A 22526-nucleotide genomic window follows, 5' to 3' on the forward strand; every position below is an offset into this window, starting at 1 on the left:
GCGGAGAGGAGCGGAGCGGGGCCGGGCCGAGCCGAGCGCGCATCCGCGGAGCGGTGGGCGCGGAAAGCGGCCGCCCGGCGCGCAGCCACCGCCGCTGGGTGCGGAGGAGCAGGAGCGGCTTCTGCGCGGCTGGGGGCCCCGGGGGCGGGAGGTGGGGGCCGGCTCCTGCTTCAGCTTCCCCATCGGCACCTGGTCAATTTCTCCCCGGGAACCTGGTCAATTTCTGCCGGGAATTTGCTCCGTTTCTTCTCCCCCCTCGCCCGGAGCCTGGTCAGTTTCTTCCCCCCCCTCCTCGCTCCCGCCGGAGCCGCGGGATCCGGAGCCGCCACCGGAGCGCAGAGGTAAGGCTGCCCCTCCTTCCCCTCCCGGGGGTCTCCTGCCACGCCGGGTCCTGCCTGCTTGGTTTCCCCCCTCCCCGTCTTTCCCCTAACCCTGCTGCCGGGGCCTTTTCCAAGGAGGATGCTCAGGGAGGAGCAGGGCTAAGCTGGGGAGGGGGGTTTTGGGGGGGGGGGGTCACCTGAAGCCTAGAGGCATCAGGCGTGGCCCTAAGGTAGGTGGCATCGAGGGCTGGGGGGGGGCCTTCAGAGCCAGCAAATGGCTCTGGCCACCCCGGAGAGGCTGGGGGTAACCCCGGAGGGTGGCTCGGGTTGGCAGGGGGCTCATCCCCTCCGAGCCGCTGCCCAAGGATGGTGGAAATGCAGCTTCCAGGTTGACCTTGACAATAACATTGGGAGAGAAGAAAGCACTTGGCTGCAATGAATATTTAATTTTTGGTCCCTGAGGTGTTGGGGGTTTATGCATTTTAATTTTTTTTTTTCCTGCCGCTTCCTAAATGTGGGTGGCCGAGGCAAAAAAATGAGGGTCGGGTTCCTGGTTTCGTGCCATTCACAGTATTTGGTGCAGGGGTTCTTTATTCTCTGCTGTGCATTTATTGCATTGTTGGATGTGCCCAAAGGTGTGTGTTTCATCCAGACCTGCTCTCAGGTTGGTATCTTAGCCAGGTGCAGATCTGCATTGCTCCAGCAAATTGAGGCTTAGACCAGCTGAGAAATCTGGTCACAACTCTTTGTAAAGGACCTAAAGGGTGAAATTGTTCTGATTCTTGGATCTTGCTTTGCATCCGAGGCACCTGAGGTTTGAATTCATCAGGAGCTGATGTAACTATTTCTGGCTGTAGTAGGAAAAAACCCAAAACACCACAGCAACTGAGCTGTTCTCTGGAGGACCCAGAGTGAAATGTCTCTCCAGAGGTTGCTGTGAATAGGTCAGGGAACCTGGATGGTGATTTGTCTGCAATTCAGCTGGTTGGAAGGGAAATAAAATTTGGGTCTGATCTTTTGTCCTCCAGGATAAACTGGAGACAGCTCCACTGAAATCGATAGGAGTGAAAGCTTTTGGTTTAAATCTGGAGTGACTCCAATGCCACTTCAGGCTTGCACAGAGTGGAGAATCTGGAGTTACACCAGAGCCAAGTCAGAAGGGAGTCACGAGGATCGAATTTGCCCTAGATCAGATGCTGATCTACGCAAATCCAGACTAAATGGTTGCCTTTGGTGAAGATGCTCTGATTTTTATCCTAGCCTGGGTTGTGTGTGAACTTGTTTGTTTACAAATGAAGAAGCTTCATGAACTACAGTAGGAGAAGGCAGAGTCTGCAGTGGGATTTGGACTCTGCCCGTTTGCTGTCTTCTAGGATAAACCTGGCCTGCTTTTGGGTGCAGTCACTAGCCGTCAATCAGTGCCGGTGAGTTAAGAGGGGTCATTCAGAGCCAACTGCAAAAAGATCGTCTTGTGATCCCTTCGGGGCTCCCTTATATTCACATGATGGTTGGTTTTGATACAGCGTCACATTGTTGCAGCTGATGTATGTTTTCGTGATACTAAATGAGACATGAAAGGAGACCAAACTGGATGAATCAATGGGATCATCCAGCTGTTTTGTCTGGCTCACTACCTGCCTGCAAAATTGCCCTTTCTGCACGTCTGGAGGTGGCTCTGGTATCCATTGAAGAAAACAGTCACTATTCCAATATCACAACCTGGTATCATTAGCACAAATCCAGAGTTAGGGGCCCTGGGGGAGTACACCCACCTCCGGGGTGGAGCAGGAGGTGGCTGTGTCAGCCACACCTCTGCTTGCCTTTAAAGGAGCCGGGGATTATTTATAACATCTGTGCAATCTTGCTATTGAAAGCCGCACCGGGTAGGTGTAAGACAGAAGCAGAGGCAGGTCTGATTCATCACTGAATGTGAATTGCTCCTGTGTCACGATGCTAAAGCGGGCCTAGACGTTCGCCCGGGAAGGATGCGGCTCCGAGCGCTCAGCTCCTCTGGGAGGCAAATGCCTGTCACACACAACTGAGGTGCTCCCGGACACGCAGTGGGGCTTTGAACCTTGCTTCCAGCGAGGCTCCTTGTGAGTCCCTTGTCCTCCGACACCCCTGCGCTCTCCCATCTGCTCACGCCAGCCCCGTCCCAAGTTTGCGTCTCTCCGCGTGCCGGTGTCAGATAGCGAGTGTGCTGGTACCCCGTGATGCCGGCCTGCGTGAGCATCTCAGCTGGTTTGACTGAGTCACCACGGCAGCTCCTGCAGGGCGGTGAGAGCCTGGCACTAATTAGCAGGGATCATTTGAAGGAAGGGGAGAGAGAGAGGGAACAACCCTAATGAGCCCAGATGGCAAAACCCTTCCCCGTGGAGCTGGAGAGGACGAGCAAGGAGGAGGAAGATCAGATCTGGAGCTCTGAGTCTCTTGGGTTGTAAGCAAGCCCCAGCACTGAATAGCTTTTAAAATGGACGCATCTCAGGCTGGCCTCTCCTCGTGCAAGGGAAGATTGCATGAAGGAGGCTGCAGGAAGGCCCGAGGAGCGGGGATGGGGGGGGGATCAGAGCTGAAATGTTTCCCTGGGGGTCAAAAGTCTCTTCTGGGGGCTTTGAAGCGGAGTTGGGATGCTTCTTGGAGGGTCCCTCCCTTGGTTTCTTGCCGCTTGTAGGAATACGCTGCTGCAGGGCTCTGAATTTCCTCGATGCGATACCTCGCAAAGGATCTAGTCTGCAAACGCAGTCCCTCCCGCAGCCCTGCGCTCGGAAAGGAGCTGGTCCCTGCCTGTGGGGGAGCAGCATGGGGCCAGGAGCCGGTTTTCTCGTGATTTGGTGTCTAAGGTGAGATGTGCGTCCAGGGCTCCTTCCCTTTGCTGCTTGGCTTTGCAGCGCAGAGGGGGAAGATGGGAGACGCCTGTCTCCTTCCCTCCACCTCTCCTTTCTGGGCTGTTCCACCGGCTTCCCAGATGACCTTGGATCCGTCCCTTTCTCTCTGCGTTTCGGGTTTCCCCATCTGCACCAAACAGCCCTGCCCTGGCTCTGAGCTCTCCCACGGAGGTAACTGCGAGCTGATGCTCAGATCTCCCAGCCCAAGCCACACAGTGGCCTTCCTCCTCTTGAAAGCCCTCCGTGGTCCTGGACTCCTTGCTCTTCCCTTTCCTTGCTCTGTGACCTTCAGCAAGTCCTCTCCTTTCTGGGGCCTCAGTTTTCCCCCGAGCCGTGCGAGGTGGGAGCCCGTCAGTTGTTTATTGCCTCCGAATCCTGGCTTTGTGGGGAGCAAAGGAAAGATTCTTTGGGAACATTGAGGGTTTGGGGCCCTGCATATCCGTGCTTTGAGATCATCCCAGAAAGGCTGCTGGAGAGAGTTGCTGGGGAAGGCACCAGCAGAGAGGCCCTGTGATTTATTCTGAATTCACCAAATCCCACCTTCTTTCCCCCCCACCCCACCTTAGTTACCCCGTCTGGGTCCACCATGGGGAATAAACGTAATATTTGGACATGGGACCTGCTCTGTCCCTGGATGAGGAGAAAGCTCCTGCTGTGCTCATCCTCCAGGCCCAGAGTTTGAATCTGCTCCCGGGGGCTACTGGAAATCCGTGTCTCCTCCCAACCCGCATCTGCGCTACCAGGCCCAGACCTAGCTGAAAGCTTTGCTGACACATTTCCAGCCTGTTTTATCGCTCCCCAGCCACCTTCCTGAGAAAGTAAGGATGGGCCAAGGCAGGGTACACGGCTCGGAGGCCACATCCCATGTCGGCTGGCCAGGGGGGACACTGAGGACTTGTCACTTGGTGCAAATGGGAGCCTGGGCTCAGCCTGCAAGTCCTGCAGAGGGGCAGGGCTTGGCGGACCACGGTCGCTTTGCCTGGAGTCTGAAGTCCCTTAATGGACCGATTACTGAGGCAGCCACTGGGGACTCTTAAAGTGGGAATCTTACTTAAGGAGATGCCCAGGGAGACTAAGTGGTGGGAGATGAAGGAGATAAATTATCCCTAGGGACAATCCAGTGATGGTTTTGCCAATATTTCCCCTATAACACCCGGCGGGATGTTGGGAAGTGCTCTCTGGAGGCATCTCTAGGGATGCTGGCACTGACCCATGGGAGAGACGGTAGCCGTGCCGGGGAAGGACCCCTCCCCGAGCGCCCGAGAGAGCAGCGTCAGCCAGGTTTTACCTGGGAAACGTGGTGGCACCAAGACACCTCCGTTCCAGGAGCTCAAGTGAGGTTATTACAGGGCATGGGCTCCAAAAGGCCCTAATCTTTCTTCTAAAGAGAGAGGAAAAATGCACATTTAAGAAAATTAAGGTCATGGGGGGGCTACGTAAACAAGCTGAATTCTCCATCTGTCAGCGACAAGGGTTTGCTATCTCTATCCAGCCCAGAAAAGCTCCCGGTTGTCAGCTGATCCGACTTGTCTTTCTCTCAGGGTCATCATTATTTTTGGCAGAGGAATTTTTGATTGAATTCCCTTTCAGTCGAAAAAAATGGATGGCAATACCTTTCTCATAGATTCGGAGTGCACTTTCCAATTGGTGTGTGTGTAGGGGAGGGTTAGGCCTTGGGACTGATGCACTGATGACCCTTCCGTGGTTTTTCCCTGCTCTGCTTCAATTGGGACCCGTGTCCCGTGAGGAGGACTCTCCCACGGGGAGGAAGGCTTGTCTCTCTGCTCTTTCACCCTCGCCTCTTCCTCCAGCATCATCTTGCCCCAGGGCTGCCAGAGCCCTTGCCCCAGCTGAGCTTCTCTTGAGCTCCCCCAAATCCTTTGGGAATATCGCTGGCTCTAATGTCCCCTGCAGGGCTCCTACACGAGCAGGTCGGTGTCCTGCATCATGGGACACAGGTCTGGTGGCTCGGCCAGCAGACCCTAATTCCCTTTGGCTCTATCCCTAACGGGAGGGGAGATGCTGGCACTGCGGCCGAGTCCTCCTGGAGGTCTGGGCCACCCTCAGAAGGAGCTTCAGTGTTGGCTGAGTCACAGACGTTTTGATGGAGCACCCAAATTCAAGGTCTGTGCTCATCCTCCGCAGGGCCTGATCCAAAATAGATGGAAACCCCAGCAATTTCCCGGCTGCTGGATCAGGCCCTTCGCCAGCCTCCCTGCCCTGCTCCCTCTGGCCGCTGGCTTGGCGCTGAGGATGCTCCGGTCACGGGCAGCCGCTTGCTGGTAATTGCTGCTGTCGAGCCGTGAGCTGTTTATGTGAATGGGCCGCCGTTAGGAAATTAAACATTGCTGGATCGGGCTTGAAAGAATAATTCAGACGGCTTCTCCGAAGGAGCCTGATCCAGCAAAGTCCGTGGAGCCGACACGGTTGCCTGGCAACGGATGCAGACTACAGCCTAAAATAGCTTTTCTAATAGGAACAGGAACCGGGCCTGGCAAACGGGGAACTTTCTTCAGGGGTGAAAAAATAGTGAGGTGAGGACGAGGAAATGTGAGATTTCCTGCTGCCAACGCTTTGCTTCGCTCCCACGCTGTGCCGATGCCTCGACGCGCTGCCTGGGGATGGTTGCTGCTGCCTGGCCTGAACCTGCTGCTCTGCGAATGTTTGCTGCAGGGTTTTGAGCTTTGCTGGGGGTCTAAAGCGGGTCAAAAAGATGGACATCTGCCCAAAGAAAGATATAGAGCTGGGGACAGCTCTGGAAAAACCGTAGTGGAGTCCTCCTGCTCGCCGTGGGGAAGGGCTCGAGGTGGGACAGGTCCTTGGGCATGCCACCACTGCTCCTGCAGGTGCTGGTAACCTCTCCTGTGCCCCTGGCAAGCGGGAATGGAGGGTGCTTGGGTTGTGTTTTGGGGCAGGAGAGTTTGCACATGGGTTTGGTCCATGGGCCATCGTACTGTGTGCACCAGCCCTTCTCGGTACGAGTGGGTAGTGCTGGTCCCTTCTCTGGATCGGGCTCCAGGTTGGGTGGAGATCACTACAAATCTGCTACGGGGAAGAGAAAAGTCCTGTGCGGGAGTGACAGGGAGATGCCAGATGGCGCTGACCAGGGGCCTCCGATATCCCGTCCCAGATGTGAGATGTTCTCACCCAAAAGGGGGGAAAAGAAGGAAGCGTGACCCTCTGGGAAAGTCGTTTTTCCAAGATGCGGGGCTTCCCGTGGGTTCCCTGTATCTTCTCTTCAGCCGCTGTAACTCCACGGCCGTGGATGGTGCTTTTTGTTACTGGGTTGGGGATCCCAGACAGCAGAGTGGATTTTCCTGATGCCTTAGAGCTTGTCCAGGCTGGATGAGTAGGCAGAGGGCTGCAGGGTCATGGGCATCCTCTGAAATGCCTCCTCAGGGGGTCACTAACGTGGCCGGAGGAGACCTCGAGCCAGGCAGCTGCAACATCAGCACGGCCCCTGCGTGCACACACGCAGCCCCGGGTGCAAACACGCAGCTGCACGTCTGCAAACGCGCCCCGACGCGAACCGGCCCGCGGCCCTCTGCCGCCGCGCAAACGTGCCTCCCCCACGCCCGGGCGCTCCCGCTTGTCACCGCGCGGGCAGCAAGTCGACGCTTAACTCCCACGGTCCCTTCTGCCAGTCCAGAATTTAATCTGCTTGTGCCCGTCCTAGCCCCGCAGACGCCCGGCCCTGCGCCCGGGGGGGTCTGTTGGCTCGTGGATCTGCACCCCCCAGATGCAGACGGAGGGATGCACCCTCTTCTCCTAGCCGAACAGACCAAGATCCCAGCAGGGCAGTAATTGCACCGCGGAGCGATTGCTATGCTGCCGGAAAGGCCTTTCTCACGGCAGTTTTAATGGAAAAGGGTTTCGGATGAACGTGGTGCCATCGGTCTTGCAAACAAGGCAGGCGGCCCCCGCGGCGGGGGCAAAGCGGTGCAACTCCAGGGCTGCCGCGGGACCGGCAACGGCTTTCCCCGGCCAAGGCCAAGCCGTGATGAAGGCGGAGGGGCCGGAACGATTGATGGCTTTGCATCGCCCGTGGCTGTTTTGCAGATGTTATCTGCTGTAAAACTGCCTGGGAAGATTTAGCTACAGGCTCCCAGGCTTTTAAGTCCTTCCTGATAACGTCCAGGGAAGGCGAGCGAGCGCTGGCATTTGTCACTGTCACCTGAGCGCAACACCGAGCCCCGCTCGTGGTTTTCGAGCTGTCCTAGGGCTGAGCGTGGGCTCGGGGAGGCAGATTCCCCTGAGCCGGGGGAAGGTCCCTCCCGTGGGTTGCGGGAGGCTCTGCTTGACGGCCGATGAACCAGCGGCTTCATTTCCTTGGCCCGTAGCATCTCCCCGGAGCCAAGGAAGGTCCCCAAAGGCACAGGGATGTTGGAGACCGTTTTCTCTCTGGCCCTGCCGGCTCCGCCAGCACCAGGACACCTTGCTGCACTTTGGGGCGAGGTAAAAATCACTCAGCCTCCCTTGGCTCCTTCCCTGTGCAGGTGCTGCTGATGAAGAGGAGGTGAGGCCTGAGCTGTAGCTACTGCTGGTGCCGTTCCCTTCGGGACACTCGTCTTCTTCCTTCCTTCCTTCCTTCCTTCCTTCCCTCCCGGCCCCTCGGGGCCGAGCGGAGCGATCCCGATGCCGAAGAACAGCAAGGTGACGCAGCGGGAGCACAGCAGCGAGCATGTCACCGAGTCGGTGGCCGACCTGCTGGCCCACGAGGAGCCCGTGGACTACAAGCGCAGCGTCCTCAACGTGACGGGCGAGACCTGGGACAAGCAGAAGGACGCGGAGGACGAGCTGGAGGCGGAGAACCGGCCAGCGTGGAACAGCAAGCTGCAGTACATCCTCGCGCAGATCGGCTACTCCGTGGGGCTGGGCAACGTCTGGCGGTTCCCCTACCTGTGCCAGAAGAACGGAGGAGGTGAGAGACGGGGCAGGGAAGGGCTCGGCCCTGGTGATGGGAATACGGCCCAATCCTGCCCGGATGCCCACGGGCGGCTCCCGTCGTAGCTGTGATTCAGATCCGGGGGCGGGAGGGAGTGAGGAGGGTTTTGGGGGCTCCGGCAGCCGGACGGTGCCCTTCGGCTCTTATTTTGTCGGCAGCACCGGCAAAGCGCGGGGTCCTGCTAAATCAGGTCACCTTCCCGGCTGCATCCTCCGACGGAGTAAGCCAACGTAGAGAGCGATATAGAGACCAGCCCAGATGACACAGCCGGTCTGTTGGTCCCTCTCTTCTGCCAGGTTGTGTCTGTCTGTCTGCTAGAAGCTCCCTGTTGGTAACTGTGTCCGTTTATCCGGTTATGAGTTGCTTTTGCATCTGAGCACCGGCAGATTTTCCGAGCAGGCAGCAGAGCAGGTTGTCGCGTCCCTGCTTTCTCCCGTCCCTGAGTAGATCCGAGGAGGTATTTTAACAGGGCAACTGGATGAGGAGATGGGGTGTTTTCATGGGGTGGCTGAAGAGCCTCGGCCCGGGCACCGCTTACCCCCGCGTGCGCGTCGGTGCGGAGACGCCGGCACCTCCAGGGCTGCCCCTTTTGTAAAGGGTCTCCGACAACCGGCGCCGAGGGCAAGGTGAATCCAGGCCCGGGAGCCAGGGTGTCTGGCTGCAGTTCCCAATTCCTGTTGGGGCAACCTGGGAATTAAGGGGGAAAAAAAAAAGAAAAGAAGGAGTCCCTCCGTTTTTTTGGTTCCCAAAGCCGCTCGTATTGTATAGGCTTCCTGCCCCCTCCCAAATCCTCCTGCCACCCGACCCACCCTTTCATCTTCTCACTTACAACCCAGGCCAGTTTCTACCCTATGCAATCTCTGTTGGCTTCCAGGAGCTTCCCAGAGGGCCAGGTCTCCTACAGCTGGGCTGAGCCCCGACTCCCCTCATGACGCTGATGAGCGGGCAGGTTGCACATCAGCGGCTTGGCTCCAGCCCTCTCCAGCGCAGTGCTGCCTTTTGCAGCGCTGGGAGGCAGCTGCTGCCGGGCGGTATTTAACAAAACCGAGATGGGCCCGGCTTTCCGCTCCTGGGATCTGCCGTGCTTTTAGCCTCTCCCCTGCCTCCTGCTCTCCTCGTTCCTGGCAGCGCATAATTCAGCGAGCCCCCAGCCCCGGGGCTGAGATGCCTGCAGCGCTCTCAATAATTAAAACGTCTCTGGTGTCATCTTCACGATGAGTCATTCTCCCAAACGGACCTGTGCAGTCAGCACTTCCCACCCCGGGGCTGCTCGCACCCCTCCCCGCGCCTCCCCTTCCCGGCGGGCACGGAGCGCGCCGCGGCCAGCTCCTGCATCGCGGCCGATTTCCCCCTGCGAGCTGACACGCATAGCTGGGAGCGCCCTAGTTTGGGTCCGAGCGGGGCCGGAGCGCGGAGGAAGGTGCACCGCTCCGTTGCACGGCGGGTTTGCACGGGCGCCGCGCTGCGCTGGCCAGCGCGCCCGCGGCGGGTTGCAGCGCCTGCCCGCAGGCGCTTGCTCTAGCGCGTGCGCGTCGGCTGCGCCGCACATGCTGCCGCGCGTGTGCATCCGTTGCAGCGTGGGGGTAGTGCATGTGAGCTGAAGGAGGTTGAAGGCAGAGCCTGGGCGAAATTCGGGGCTGGGGTAGGTCGATACGGTCCTGCCCACTTTGTTAGCGATCCATCCCGTCGCAGCCCAGCTCCAGCCTGTGACGTCTGAGCAGGTCTCCTGGCTAAACGAGGTCAGGAGCCAGCGCAGAGCATGAGGTTAGAAGCACCGAGTGCTGGTCCTCAGGTGAGCGCTCAACCCGCCTGAGCCTCAGTTTCCCTGTTGGCAGAATAGGGAATAAGTGACTAATTTGTGCAATGAATGAGACTTTCTCAGCTCACACTGAGGGTCCCCCCCCGGCAGCCTTCCCCAGCCACCCCGACTCCCCCCCATGCGAGCGTGGGACAGAGGGACCTAAGGTGACGGCGGTCCTGCACACTTGAGGGGTTTTAGCCGTCTCGAGCGCTGGTTACCAGGAGGGGCGGCTCACGTTCCCCCGCCGGGATTAAACCCCGTGTGCCAGCCGCTAGCCAAGGCGGGGCTGAATTTGCTGTCTGTGCTGGGCGAGCATTAAGCGACTGGTTTTAGGCAAAAGGCTGCGTGCGATACGGGGACGGGGAATCGAACCTACTGGGGCTGCAGCAGCTGTGAGACCCGCTGCAGCGGGGGAGACGGGTGTGCTGGGTTTAACCCGGTGGATTGGCCGCATCCTGCGGTGGGGTGGAGGGGCGCTGAGCCAGGCAGGTACCCGGACAAGCAGCTGGTTTTAGGAACTCCTTGCTGTTATATAACATCTTCCCGCAGCAGGTCTCAGAGGCTTTATAAGCTGCCTCCACCGCTGCGCCCATTTGACAGATGGGGAAACTGAGGCACAGAGCTGGCAACTGGCTTGACCAGCAAGTTGCTGAGGTTTCCTGCACCCCACACCAGTCCCCTCTCTCCTTTCTGGCCACGTGGCATCGTCTGCTCTGTGCCCTGGGGCAAACACTGCTGTTTTGCCCTCTCCTCCTACCACATTGAACCCTCTTGGCCCCTGGCTGGCATTCCCAGGTGCCTCCGTCATACAAACGGATCCAGCCAAGACCAATGTGCATGAGCAAGGGCTTAAAGACAAGCACAGGCTTAAGTGTGGGGCTGCCGGGCAGGCTGGTTCCCACTGGGCATGGGAAGGTGGCAGACGGACAGAGGTGGGAGCTGGGCTGTGATGGACAGAGCCCTTCTGGGCGCGCTGAGCAGTCTGCGCGAGCAGCCCCGGGATGGGTGGGCGGTTGCTGTTTTCTCTCCCTTCCTGGTCCCCGACCGCCGCATCCGCTGGAGAGAGCGGCTGCGTGTCGGCAGCGAGATGGGCTGCAGCCAAATCGCCGGGACTCGATGTGCTCCGAGCTGGCTGGCAGCGCCGCCTGCCTCGCACCTGCCACGTGTGATGCCACCGGTGCCCGTCCCACCGGAGATCATCGGGGGAAAATCTCCGGTGTCAGGAGGAGAATCTGCACCTGAAGATCTGTCCATCCACCTCGTGCTCCCACTTGTCCATCCGTCTGGAGGTAGAGATGCCGGTTGAGCTGCGGGGCTGAGGGCCAGGAGCAGAGATGCAAGGAGGGAGCCACAGGTCCTGCTGTGGGACAGAGGGTGGCTGCTGTCACTGGGCTGTAAATCCATGGCAAACAGGCTCCGGCGTGTCCCTTTGAAATGCCCGTGGCCCCGTGGGTGGCTGGAAATAAGTCACATGCTCCAGATCCCGTCTCTCAGCCCCCGCCTCGCAGCGGCTTGGAGTAATTCATCAGACGGGCGCTGCAGCGTGAGTCATCGCATCCTTTATGGGCATTTGGTTGTGCTTCTTGAACTGCTAATTTCTCTCCGGCCTCCTCAATTAGGCAGAGATGAAGCACGTTTCTATTTTGAGGGATTTCTCCGCAGCGAGATTCCCGTTTCGGCCCTCCTGGGGATCCTTGCTCCGGGGGGTGCAGGGTGTCCGCGGGGGCCCTGTCTCCGTGCCAGCAGCCTGGCGGTGTCCGGGTGTTTCGACACACATGTGTGCATGCAGGTACCGGTCTCACCGGACGGGCTTGTGTCTGTCCTTGCGTCTGAAGCAGCGGGGACCACGTGTCCGTGCACACGTGCCTGCTTAGGGACGTGTCTCCTTGCGTGTGCGGCGGTGTGTGCGTGCGGATGCTGGTGCGTGTGTATCTTCGCACGCTTGTGCATTTGGCGGTATCGATGTGCGTTGATTCCCCCCCCGGCATGAATGAACAGGAGCTGATGAACCAGCCAGAGCCCATCCGGTTCTGTCCTCCCTGTCTGTCTGTCCTTGGCTGCGAGTGTAGGCAGGGCTGGGGTCCGTGATGACTCTTATCTCCCCTGGCAGGTGCCTACCTGGTCCCGTACCTGGTCCTGCTCATCATCATCGGCCTCCCCCTGTTCTTCCTGGAGCTGGCGGTGGGGCAGCGGATCCGCCGGGGCAGCATCGGCGTCTGGAATTACATCTGCCCCCGCCTGGGGGGCATCGGATATGCCAGCTGTCTCGTGAGTGCGCCCGCGAGCCCCCCTCCGGCCCCGTTTGCCCAACTGGTTTGGCGAATGATCCCCTCCCCTGGTCCCAGCAGCCCTGCACCCCCAGGGTCCCTGCCCGGTGGGAGGTATTTTGGGGACCGCGCTGCTGCCCCGCGACTAAATATTGTCTCCTCCTTCCTCTCCCCAGGTGTGTTTTTTTGTCGGTCTCTATTACAACGTCATCATCGGCTGGAGCATCTTCTACTTCTTTAAGTCCTTCCAGTACCCTCTTCCCTGGAGCGAGTGCCCCATCGTGAAAAATGGCACAGTGGCCGGTGAGGGGTTGCCGCTCGCCCGGGGGCAGTGGCTCCGTGGCAGCCGCGAGGGGGCTATTCCTGGGGGAGGTGGGATGCCACCCCGGCATCGGTGGCTATTGTGGGGACACTGGTGGTTGGGGTGTTTCAAGGGGATGTGGGTTCTATCCAGGCTATTGGATATAGCCTTACAGGGGCTCTTTGATAGCCAGGTATTATAAAAATGTGATTTTTCTGATAAACTTTAGACACCATCCCTCGGAGCAGAGCATTTCTGGGGCACTGCTGCCTCCCTGATGGATGAAGGCAGCCCAAGCGTCTAGGTTAGATGGAGATATTTCCCTTGGGTCAAATGAGCTCTGCCTCTGCTGGCAGCTCGGAGTCTTTCCCCACAGTTGGGGCGTGATGTCCATTTTGGGGTCCAGGGCTTGGGTCTCCAGAATGCCAGGATCCAATCCAGGACTGTGGAGGGAGGCAGCGAGAGCCAGGCAGGACTGCGCCAGGGCTCGCCTGGCTGCTTCCTTAATGCCCAACCGAGACTCCGGTGGAGTTAATAGTGTGTTTAGCAGTGTCTGAGCACCTCCTTGGGACACTCCGGGAGATTTTATGGTGAATGCAAATGTCTCTCCCCGTATTTAACATCTTATTTTTGCTTGACAACGACTTTCCATCCTGTCTCCTCTTCTTCCTGCTAAAAATGAGCCACGGTCCTATCCACGGGGACACCTGCCTTCCCTGGCTGGCCCCGGCAGGTCTTTGGCGTTAGCTGGTGTGAGTCTGCAGGTGACTTTCCCCCAAGCCCCTCATGCTCTCGTGCCTCTGGTTGGTTGCAGTTGTGGAGACCGAATGCGAGAAGAGCTCGGCCACCACCTATTTCTGGTACCGGGAGACCCTGGACATCTCCAACTCCATTTCAGAGAGTGGCGGCCTCAACTGGAAGATGACCCTGTGCCTGCTGGTGGCCTGGAGCCTCGTTGGCTTGGCTATGATCAAAGGCATTCAGTCCTCAGGGAAGGTGGGTATCAGTGCCAAGCTGAGCCCGGCTGGGATCTGTCCCCATTGCCGGACACTGCCCATGGTGTCAAGGCAGAAGCTGCCTGCCTGGCCCATGCTCTCCTGCCGTGCTGCGAGGGGGCCACGGGATGGCTGCCCAGCTGACACCCACAGCAATGGCCCAGGGAGCAGCCACATCAGAAGAGCCAAATAACCTGGCCAGGCCCCTGGTTTGGGGGATCCCTCCTCAGCACAGCCCATACGTTGGTATGGGCCCCGGAGGGAGGAGAGAGGAACATGCTGCAGTCCCTGCGGGCAAATCCCACGCCGGTCCCCCAACGTGTGCTGTCTGTATGGACCCTCTGAACAGCACAGACGTCATCTGCCAAAAGGGATTTAGGAGCCCTGAATTGGACTGCGGTTCAGTTCCTGGCAGATCCCGAAAGCAGCTTCACTCGTAGGACATAGTGGTGAGACCTGCACCCTCCTTCATGGTGGGAGCGCTGGGGCTGCGAGCACGAGATGCAGGGCAGGGAGGAACGAAAGGCCTTGGGAGACAGATGCTGTTAACTTTCAGAGGCTGTTAACAGTTTGAGCAAGGCTGTGTAAGCAGCGGGGTCAGATGCAGAAGGGTACGGCCCCCCCGGACACTCGGCCGCCTCCTGTCTCTGGATGTGCTCTGCAGAGCATCTGGCCCGTTAGCAGGTAGTGCAGGGTGGCGAGTCCATGGCCTGCCATCCCTGATGCCCTGGGATGGGACAACAGGCCTCCCCTGGCCAGGTCCAGACCTTTTCACCTCTGCTCACTGAAAATGTGCCCTGCACCAGGACCCAGCCGGAGCTGCCCTTGACAGATGCTAGGGAAGGGGGGGAGATGGGGTGCAGAGCTACCTGTCCCCAGGTGGTAGCAGTTCGCCTGCAGAGGAGCAGGCCAGGGCTTAGGAATACCAAGGGCTGAGCAAAGGGCAGCACCCCCACATCACAGCCCCTCTGCATGATGAAGGATACTGGTTTTGGGCCACATCCCCCTTCTCACCCCTGTTGTGTGGCCCTTGGGTTTAGGGAGAGGAACGCAGGTGGCTGAACGCGGGAGGAGATAAATGAGACTGAGTCCATGTCATGTCCTTTCTGCCCTAGGTCATGTATTTCAGCTCGCTCTTCCCCTATGTGGTGCTGGTTTGCTTCCTGGTCCGGGGTCTTCTGCTGCGAGGGGCGGTGGACGGGATCATGCACATGTTCACGCCTAAGGTAAGGGCTGTCGAGCCTAGAAGGCTCCAAGGAGGTTTCCCTCCTGGCTGGTCCCACCGGCTCGCTTTGCAGGGAGAAGGTGCAGTTGCCCCAGCAGCTGCAGTCACCTCTTCCCCATAACGCTGCCTCGCACCCCTGTGCCCAGACTGCCGTGAGCTCTAATGCAAAACAAATCTGCTCCCAACCACACTGCCACTTGCGTGCACACGGCAACCTGCAAGGGCTCTCTGCCCCTAAAAATCAGAGCATCAACCCCAAACCACCCCACCAGTCCCGAGAAGTCAGCCAGGAGGTGCTATCGGCCCCCCTAAATAGAGGGTACAGCCAGGACAGACAAGAGCGTTGCAAACTTGCCAGCCCTGGTGTAGCTCTGAGCATTAACTTCGCTCCTGATATCTTTGGGTGCCCAGACCCTGGGGCAGGGGAGAGGGGGTGCCTTAAGGGATGTATTTAAAGACTCCATAGGAAGATACTGGCTGAGAAACCTCCACTGGTGTTGTGTATCCATTAATTAACCAGCTAATTAGTTAATTAAGCAGAGATGTAGATGAATCAGCTCAGCTGGTGAAGCTGTTACAAGATATTAATTATGATTTCTTGATGAACAGCACTTGGAGGCCTCCAGCCTGCAGCTCTGGCTCACAGAAGGGGGGTGTGATTCAGGGGGTGGCGGGGGTTAAACAAATCCACAAGCTAAGACATTTGATTTCAAATGCTCCAGGTGCTCTGGAGGCAGCCGATGGCTGGGGGAGACCAGAGACTGACTGCAGTGCGCTGTCTCCTGGGGAGCAAATGGGGATGCCAGCTCCCTGGGACAGCTGGGCCTGCAGGTCTTCGCACTGGGAGATCGGGCACCCAGACCAGGCTCTGGGGCAGAGGGATGGAGTTGGAACACCAAGAGATATGGCCAGACCAGTTCATCTTTGCCTGCCTTTCTCAATGCCTCAGTTTCCCCTCTGTGAGAGAGGGAAAAGGGACCTCTGGGCACTCAGAAGTGCTGGGCAATGTAAGACCCTGATCAAGGCAGACCAAAGCCTCCTCATGGCTGCTCTGGAACCAGCCCATGTCGCAGGCACAATGGCCTTTTAATTTAGCTCTGCCTCTGCCAGGATGAGTTGCAGGGGCCCAAGCTGCCTAATCTTCCTCTTCTGTCTCCCCTCCAAGCTGGACAAAATGCTCGACCCCCAGGTGTGGCGGGAGGCAGCTACGCAGGTTTTCTTTGCCTTGGGCCTCGGTTTTGGGGGGGTCATTGCCTTCTCCAGTTACAACAAGCAAGACAACAACTGCCACTTTGATGCAACGCTTGTCTCCTTCATCAACTTCTTCACGTCTGTCCTGGCCACGCTGGTTGTGTTTGCTGTGCTGGGCTTCAAGGCCAACATCATGAATGAGAAATGCGTGGTGGAGTAGGTGGAATTTCTTTTTCTCTGTCTGGGGCGGGGAAGTCTTTGGTCCTGTTGGTTGTGCTGGGTCTGCCTGGCTTTTGTTCGTGTGCTGGAGGTGATGGAGTAAGCGTCCCAAGGTTGGGTGATACTGTCTTTTGGTAGACCCAAGTTCCTGATGATCAAGACCTGGCTTTTCAAAGATGTCCCATTGTAGCTGAGGATACAATTCTTCTGGCTCCAGGTGGGAATTGGGCATTCAGCTCCTCCAATGTAAAATCCAGCTCCAAGGTGGGCTGTTAGTCTGCAAATTGTGGGTGAATTTAATGTCTGGTCACATCATCTGGGTTTTCCCCGGTTTCCATTCATCTTGGGGTCCCCTGGTCTGTGAGGTTAAGGAGCAGCTGCTCTGTACCCCAGAAGCAGCTGGACAAAGGCATATTTGTGCACCAAGAATTATCTTTAGAAAGACTACGCTGTGTCCATAAAAATCCTGACCATGCATTGTGGAGTCCCAGAGCGGGAGATGCCACAGCAGTGTGCAGCAGAGCAGGGCCAAGGGGGGAGTAGCGGCCACGTTCCCCAGTGGATGTCTGGCTGCATCCTCTGTCATGTGGCCCAGTGCAACCTTTACTTACTCCTTGGGAAACTGCAAAGGTGTATGCTGACTGGTGCCTGGGTGACCCAGGAAGCCTCAGCCTGCCTGGTCCAAAGGGCTTTCGTGGTCAGACCATGTCCTCCACCCTGGGAAGAAGGGGACTTCTCTGAGTGACCAGGCTCTGCTCTCCCTTAGGAACGCCGAGAAGATCTTGGGGTATCTGAACACCAACATGCTGAGCCACGACCTCATCCCACCCCATGTGAACTTCTCCCACCTCACGGCCAAGGACTACAATGAGATGTACAGGGTGATCATGACAGTGAAGGAAGGGCACTTCAAAGAACTGGGCTTGGATGCCTGCCTGTTGGAGGATGAACTCAACAAGGTACCTGGAGGCTTTCCTAGTAGGATAAGGAGGTCACCTCACCCATTGCCTCTTCCTGGTAGGATCTGCTCTACTCATGTTGCTCCTGGCATGTGGACCTGGAAAAAATCTTTTTAGAGACTCTCCAGGGATGGGGGTTTCCTGCCCCCCATGATCTTCCCCAGTGCACAGCGGCCCTTACTAGGGCAGGGGAAAAGTTCTGCCCGTAGCAAGTATAGCAGAAATCTGAGGTCACCTCTGTGTCCAGACTGGGGTACCAGACTGTATTTTTGTTCCCCTGATGAGTGATTCAGCATGGTGGGAGAAACCTGAGGCATGAAGTTACAGGATGTGGCATAACAAGCTCTGTCCCTGACACGGTTCTCCCCTCCTTTTGGTCCTCTCTCTCCCTGGACAGTCGGTGCAAGGAACTGGCTTGGCCTTCATTGCCTTCACAGAAGCCATGACTCATTTCCCGGCTTCGCCGTTTTGGTCCGTCATGTTCTTCCTGATGCTGATAAACCTGGGGCTGGGGAGCATGATTGGGACCATGTCAGGCATCACTACACCCATCATCGACACCTTCAAGGTGCGGAAGGAAGTGTTCACAGGTGAGGTCTTTTCTCCTGCATCCTCCTGGGGAGGGGTTGGAGGGTCCCCATAGCCCTGGGGAGTCTCTTCAGAAGAGTGTGGACATGATGGATGTGTACTGGGCCCTGGAGGCATGAGCAAACAGCTAATGGACTGTGTGATGAAGCCCTTGGTTCCCCTTGGGACGCTCTGCTGACCATGCCCCTTTGCTCTCCGCAGTTGGCTGTTGCATCTTCGCCTTCTTGGTGGGCCTGATCTTTGTGCAACGCTCTGGGAACTACTTTGTCACCATGTTCGATGATTACTCGGCCACACTGCCGCTCACTGTTGTGGTGATCCTGGAGAACATTGCTGTGGCCTGGATTTACGGCACCAAGAAGTAAGGCATTTGCCCAACAAGAAGAATAACTGTGCTGTCCTGACTAAAACCGGTCCTTTCAGCTCCTTCCCATAATACGTTTTCCCCAGGAGGCCAGCTCTGAGGGAGCAAATGCCCCGGATGCAGCTACCTTATAGAGGCAGTAACTGGCTAAGCAGTAGTAACTCAGTTCACCTTGATCCTCTACCCTGCCCTAGGTGTAACCCAGCCCCAGGAGCAAATCCTTCTAGAGGGCATCCAGTGTTGGTTATGATGCTGTGTTACCTGTTGTTACCCTTTTGCTTGGGGCTTCAGGGTGAGTCTGGAAGGGGGACCTTCTGCCCATTCTTGTTGGCCAGAAGCTGGCCAGAGCAAGATGCTCAGGTGGCCTTTTCCTGAGGAGGCTCCCAGCCAGTCCTACACGCACTAGGGACACTGAGATGCTTGCTTGGACTGACTGGGCTCTTCTTCAGGGCATAGTTCACAACGGAGGCTGCTGGGAGGAGGCTTTTCATTTGAAGGTGGGGAACGGCATGGCTCCATCTCTTTCTCCTGGCAGGTTCATGCAGGAGCTGACAGAAATGCTGGGTTTCCGACCATATCAGTACTACTACTACGCCTGGAAGTACGTCTCTCCCATCTGCATGGCTGTGCTCATGACCGCCAGCATCATCCAGCTGGGGGTCAGCCCCCCGGGGTACAGCGCATGGATCAGAGAGGAGGTGAGCAAAGCTTCCTTTCCAAGATCCACCTTCACCCCAGGCCCAGACCGAGTAGCAGGTAGCTGAGAGATGTAGAGCATCCTGCTCTCCCTCAACTCTGCTTTTTTTCTCCTCATGCTGGAGACATGCTGACTGTAGCTGCTCATTCTCTGCAGGCAAAGATCAGTTTTGCCTGCACTGCCAGAAGTCTTAAGCCAGCTCTGACCATGGGCCAGAGTTTGAGCTAGGGATTTGTTTTGCACGTGGTCAGTCCTTGTCCAGTGGAATAAGGATCTGGTGAAGAACTGGGCTGAAGAATCTTACAGCTTGGTTCCAGGGTGGAGGTGGTGTTCTGGTGGAGAGCCCTCAGCTGCTCCATTGGACAGAAATTAGTCTTTTGTGTTTCCTCCCCACCATCTCTAAAGATCTGATTCACCCATTTCCTCTTCATATCAAATGCACGCTTAGCGTGAAGTAGGAGGTTCAGGGACAGCCAGAGCTTGCTGAGTGTAGGCGATAAAAGACTACACTGCACTCCATAGCCCTCCCTTCCTCCTTTTCTGACTGAAATATTTGCAGAAGCAAATGTGCTGTTGGGACACCAAATCCCAACACTCCACCTGCACTTCTGCAAAGTAGTGAGACCTACCTAGGAGACACAGTTTTCTGCAGTGAGGAGTTCCACAGCTTAACTACACGCTGCGTACAGGACCATGTCCCTTTCCTTGTTCTGAACTCACCTTCTGATAGCTTCATGTGACTCCCTGAAGATGAGGTCTGGAAGGAGGCAGTAGGAGTTGCCTAGCACTTAGGAGACCTTGTACCTGGTGTACATCACTTTGGCCTTTGCTGTAGTAGTCCCTTTCAGTGGCTCTGAAATGCAAGAGGGGGACTGAAGCTCCGCTGTGCACCTGGGTGGGAGTGTAGATGATGGAGGAGAAACTGGCACCACTAATGTCCCTCTAATGACACTAATATCCATCTCTTCCAGGCTGCAGAAAAGTTCCTTTTTTACCCAACCTGGGCCATGGCTATTCTCATCTCTCTGATCATCCTGGCATCCCTACCTCTGCCTCTGGTCTTCATCCTCCGTCAGTTCCACCTCGTGTCAGATGGCTCCAATGCCCTCTCTGTCACCTACAAGAAAGGCCGGATGATGAAGGACATCTCTAATTTGGAAGACAATGATGAGACCCGCTTCATCTTGAGCAAAGTGCCCAGCGAGACCCCGTCTCCCATGCCCACACACCGTTCCTACCTGGGTCCCGGCAGCAACTCCCCCATGGAAATGAGCAATGCCCCGAACGGACGATATGGGAGTGGGTATTTACTGGCCAGCACCCCTGAATCCGAACTGTGATGGTTGGCTGCCTACCACCCCCACCGGGAGAGAAGGTCACTGGGGAGTGGATCCTAGCTGTCCAGGCAACAGGAAAATTAATTAACAAAGAAAATGACAAAGAAGAACCCCCTCTTAGAATCGTAATCAAAAGCAGCCATTTCCAAGATGACATCGGGAAGAAGGGATTGCAGGAGGGGCAGGACTCTCCTCCGACAACCTTCGGCTGAAAGGCAGGACCCCTCATAGCTTGCCTGCGGGGAAGGGAGGAGGAACAAGAGGTGCTGCAATATCTTTCTGAGGGTTGTTCTCGTGCAGCTTAAAGCTGAAGCAAAGAATCTCACTTTCTGAGCAGCTGATGGTTGGAAAAAGGACCCAGAGTAAGGTGGAAAGCCAACCATGCTTCCTCCTGTAACCCAGAGCTCTTCCCTCTCTGTATTCCTTTAGCTGGGAGAAGTCATGGCCTTATTCCAACGAGCACAATTAACCATTGATGTTCATAGCACAAAAGGGTGCTGTTGTTGTCACCATCGTTGTTGTATTTCCTGTAGTTTTTATAGCTGTGGACACACCCAAATAACCCCAAAATTTGGCCACTGCAGGGAGCAGTGCTGGGTTGGTTGAGTTTTTGCAATGTGTGGGGTTGCTGATGGTAGATCCTTGGTATCTGTTTTGTTACCACCAGCACAGAGACGGTGTCTGTGAGTTGTTCTGAGACACGGGGATCGCCCCCTCTGTGTGAAGATGTGGCTAGCACACTCCTTGGTTAGGCAGTGTTAACGTGCTGAGTGGCAGAGGGACCTCTGAAACGAGTGTGATTTTTGGATGTGGGAGCGCGTGCAGGATCTAAACAGGGTTACCGTGACAAGGATCAGGAGCAATCTCCTGGAATTAGTCCTAACATGTGGGATGCTCTGTTGAATCCAAATCCCTGGCGTGGTGAATCGTCTCCTCTTGCCGCCCTCCTTAGATGTCCCGGAGGGACAAACAGAGAGGCTGTGGGGCATACAGTCCTACCACAATCCTGGTTTAGCTCTCAGGAAACCATCCCCTGACTTACCTCCTTTGCAGCCGCCAGCTGAGGTGAGCTGGGCAGTGATTATCTCTGGACAGGCATCTTCATTTCTCGTAGCTTCAAGTCAGGGTCTGCATTGCCTCTTGTTCCACCTCTGTTAGGGACTCACCAGTCATCTGCTGGCCATAACCAGCTCTTGAGGGCAGCAGAGGCAGGACATGTCTTCTGAGCACCGATTATTCTGAGGTCAGTGCCAGGTCCTAATGTCCTTGCTAGTGCTTGATCCTGGCTGGTAAGCCCATGTTGAGTAGTTGGGCTCTGTCGTGCCCATCCATGTTATCTGGAGACCAGACTGCTGAGACATTATGTTGTCTCTCCACAGGCTGCCTAGAAAGGGTTGAGCTCTCCCAGGTCAGAGAGGGTCTCCCCTGCTGGGGCTGAGGGTCGGTTCCCCGAATCCTACACCTAGCCGAGTGTTTCTGTCAAGGGTACCAGTATTACATGTCCTTTTTCTTCTTTCCCCATGGGGACAGAGGAGCAGTTGCCTGCTTGAGCCCTCTCTCCTTCTAAGCACATTGCTAAGGTCTCAAATGAGGGTGCTCCTTAACCTCGGTCCTACTGTGCTTAGAGCACGCATGATGGTATTTCAAGCCAGTTTGAAGGCCAAGTTCACAGGTGCTTGCCCACGATCCCTTCTCTCCTCCTTTGCTTTTCTATCAATGGGTTTTCTCCCCTCTTGATTTTCCTTTTGGCTGGGAGGCAAAGGCAGAAAGTACCTGGTCCACTCACCACATCCTTGACTTTCTCTTAGCATCCCCGAGGCAGGAGGTCCCTCACAATGATGTTTCTCTTGCGGGTTGTGATCCTTTATTTATAGTCTTTCTCCTTTCTATCAGGGGCTCATCCAAGGGCCTGCGAGCTCTTCGTAGATAGTTAATCTGAGCCTTTCATTAGCCATTTTACCGGGGAGGGGGGGGAAATGGAGGTTTGGACTGAACTGAGGCAGCTCAGTCTTCGCTGATGGCTCAGAGGAGCACCAGCCCTGTGCGGCCAGGGCCAGGCATGCCCTCTTTTCTCTCCTCCAGCTGGTCTCCCCTTCACCATCCCCTCTGCTGCCAGCTCAGTTTTTCTCTCCTTCCCCTGCCCCTCCAGAGGGATATAACAATTGTCCCACTGGATCATCTCAAAATGGGAGAAGCACAAAGACCATGCGATTTCCCCTGTCGCTAGGCAAAGATGTTCCCTCCAATCTCTCTTATTTCTCCCTCTGTCTCTCTGACTTTCCTCCACCTGGCCAGTAAAACAGAGGACGAGCCAAATCGTTGCACCTACATCACCTTCCCGATCTCCCTGCGGCTGTAAGTCAGACCAGCACCCCTGAGCCCAGGGACCGGATTCCCACCATAGCTCCCATGGAGTTAATGGAGCAGGACAC

General features: G+C 56.6%; 1 protein-coding gene across 1 annotated transcript; it reads left to right on the forward strand.

Annotated features, from left to right (window-relative positions):
• The first annotated feature begins 7840 nt into the window (after positions 1–7840).
• Positions 7841–20097, forward strand: SLC6A17 (solute carrier family 6 member 17). The gene is made up of 11 exons (XM_026056589.1): positions 7841–8126; positions 12062–12219; positions 12395–12521; positions 13334–13515; positions 14630–14740; positions 15905–16146; positions 16916–17108; positions 17506–17698; positions 17898–18057; positions 18596–18758; positions 19729–20097. Exons 1-11 carry the CDS (start codon positions 7841–7843, stop codon positions 20095–20097), a joined length of 2184 nt encoding a protein of 727 aa, XP_025912374.1.
• Positions 20098–22526: the final 2429 nt, after the last annotated feature.

The sequence above is a fragment of the Apteryx rowi genome, unplaced genomic scaffold, assembly GCF_003343035.1.
Source record: "Apteryx rowi isolate R43461 unplaced genomic scaffold, aptRow1 scaffold_132, whole genome shotgun sequence".
Classification (NCBI taxonomy): Eukaryota; Metazoa; Chordata; class Aves; order Apterygiformes; family Apterygidae; genus Apteryx; species Apteryx rowi.

Excerpts from the sequence above, each read along its gene's own strand:
- SLC6A17 (XM_026056589.1), top strand. The coding sequence starts at position 7,841 with ATGCCGAAGAACAGCAAGGTGACGCAGCGGGAGCACAGCAGCGAGCAT. Across the intron at positions 17,109-17,505 it reads TGGAGGATGAACTCAACAAG|TCGGTGCAAGGAACTGGCTT; the intron begins GTACCTGGAGGC and ends CTCCCTGGACAG. Across the intron at positions 18,058-18,595 it reads TGGATTTACGGCACCAAGAA|GTTCATGCAGGAGCTGACAG; the intron begins GTAAGGCATTTG and ends TTCTCCTGGCAG.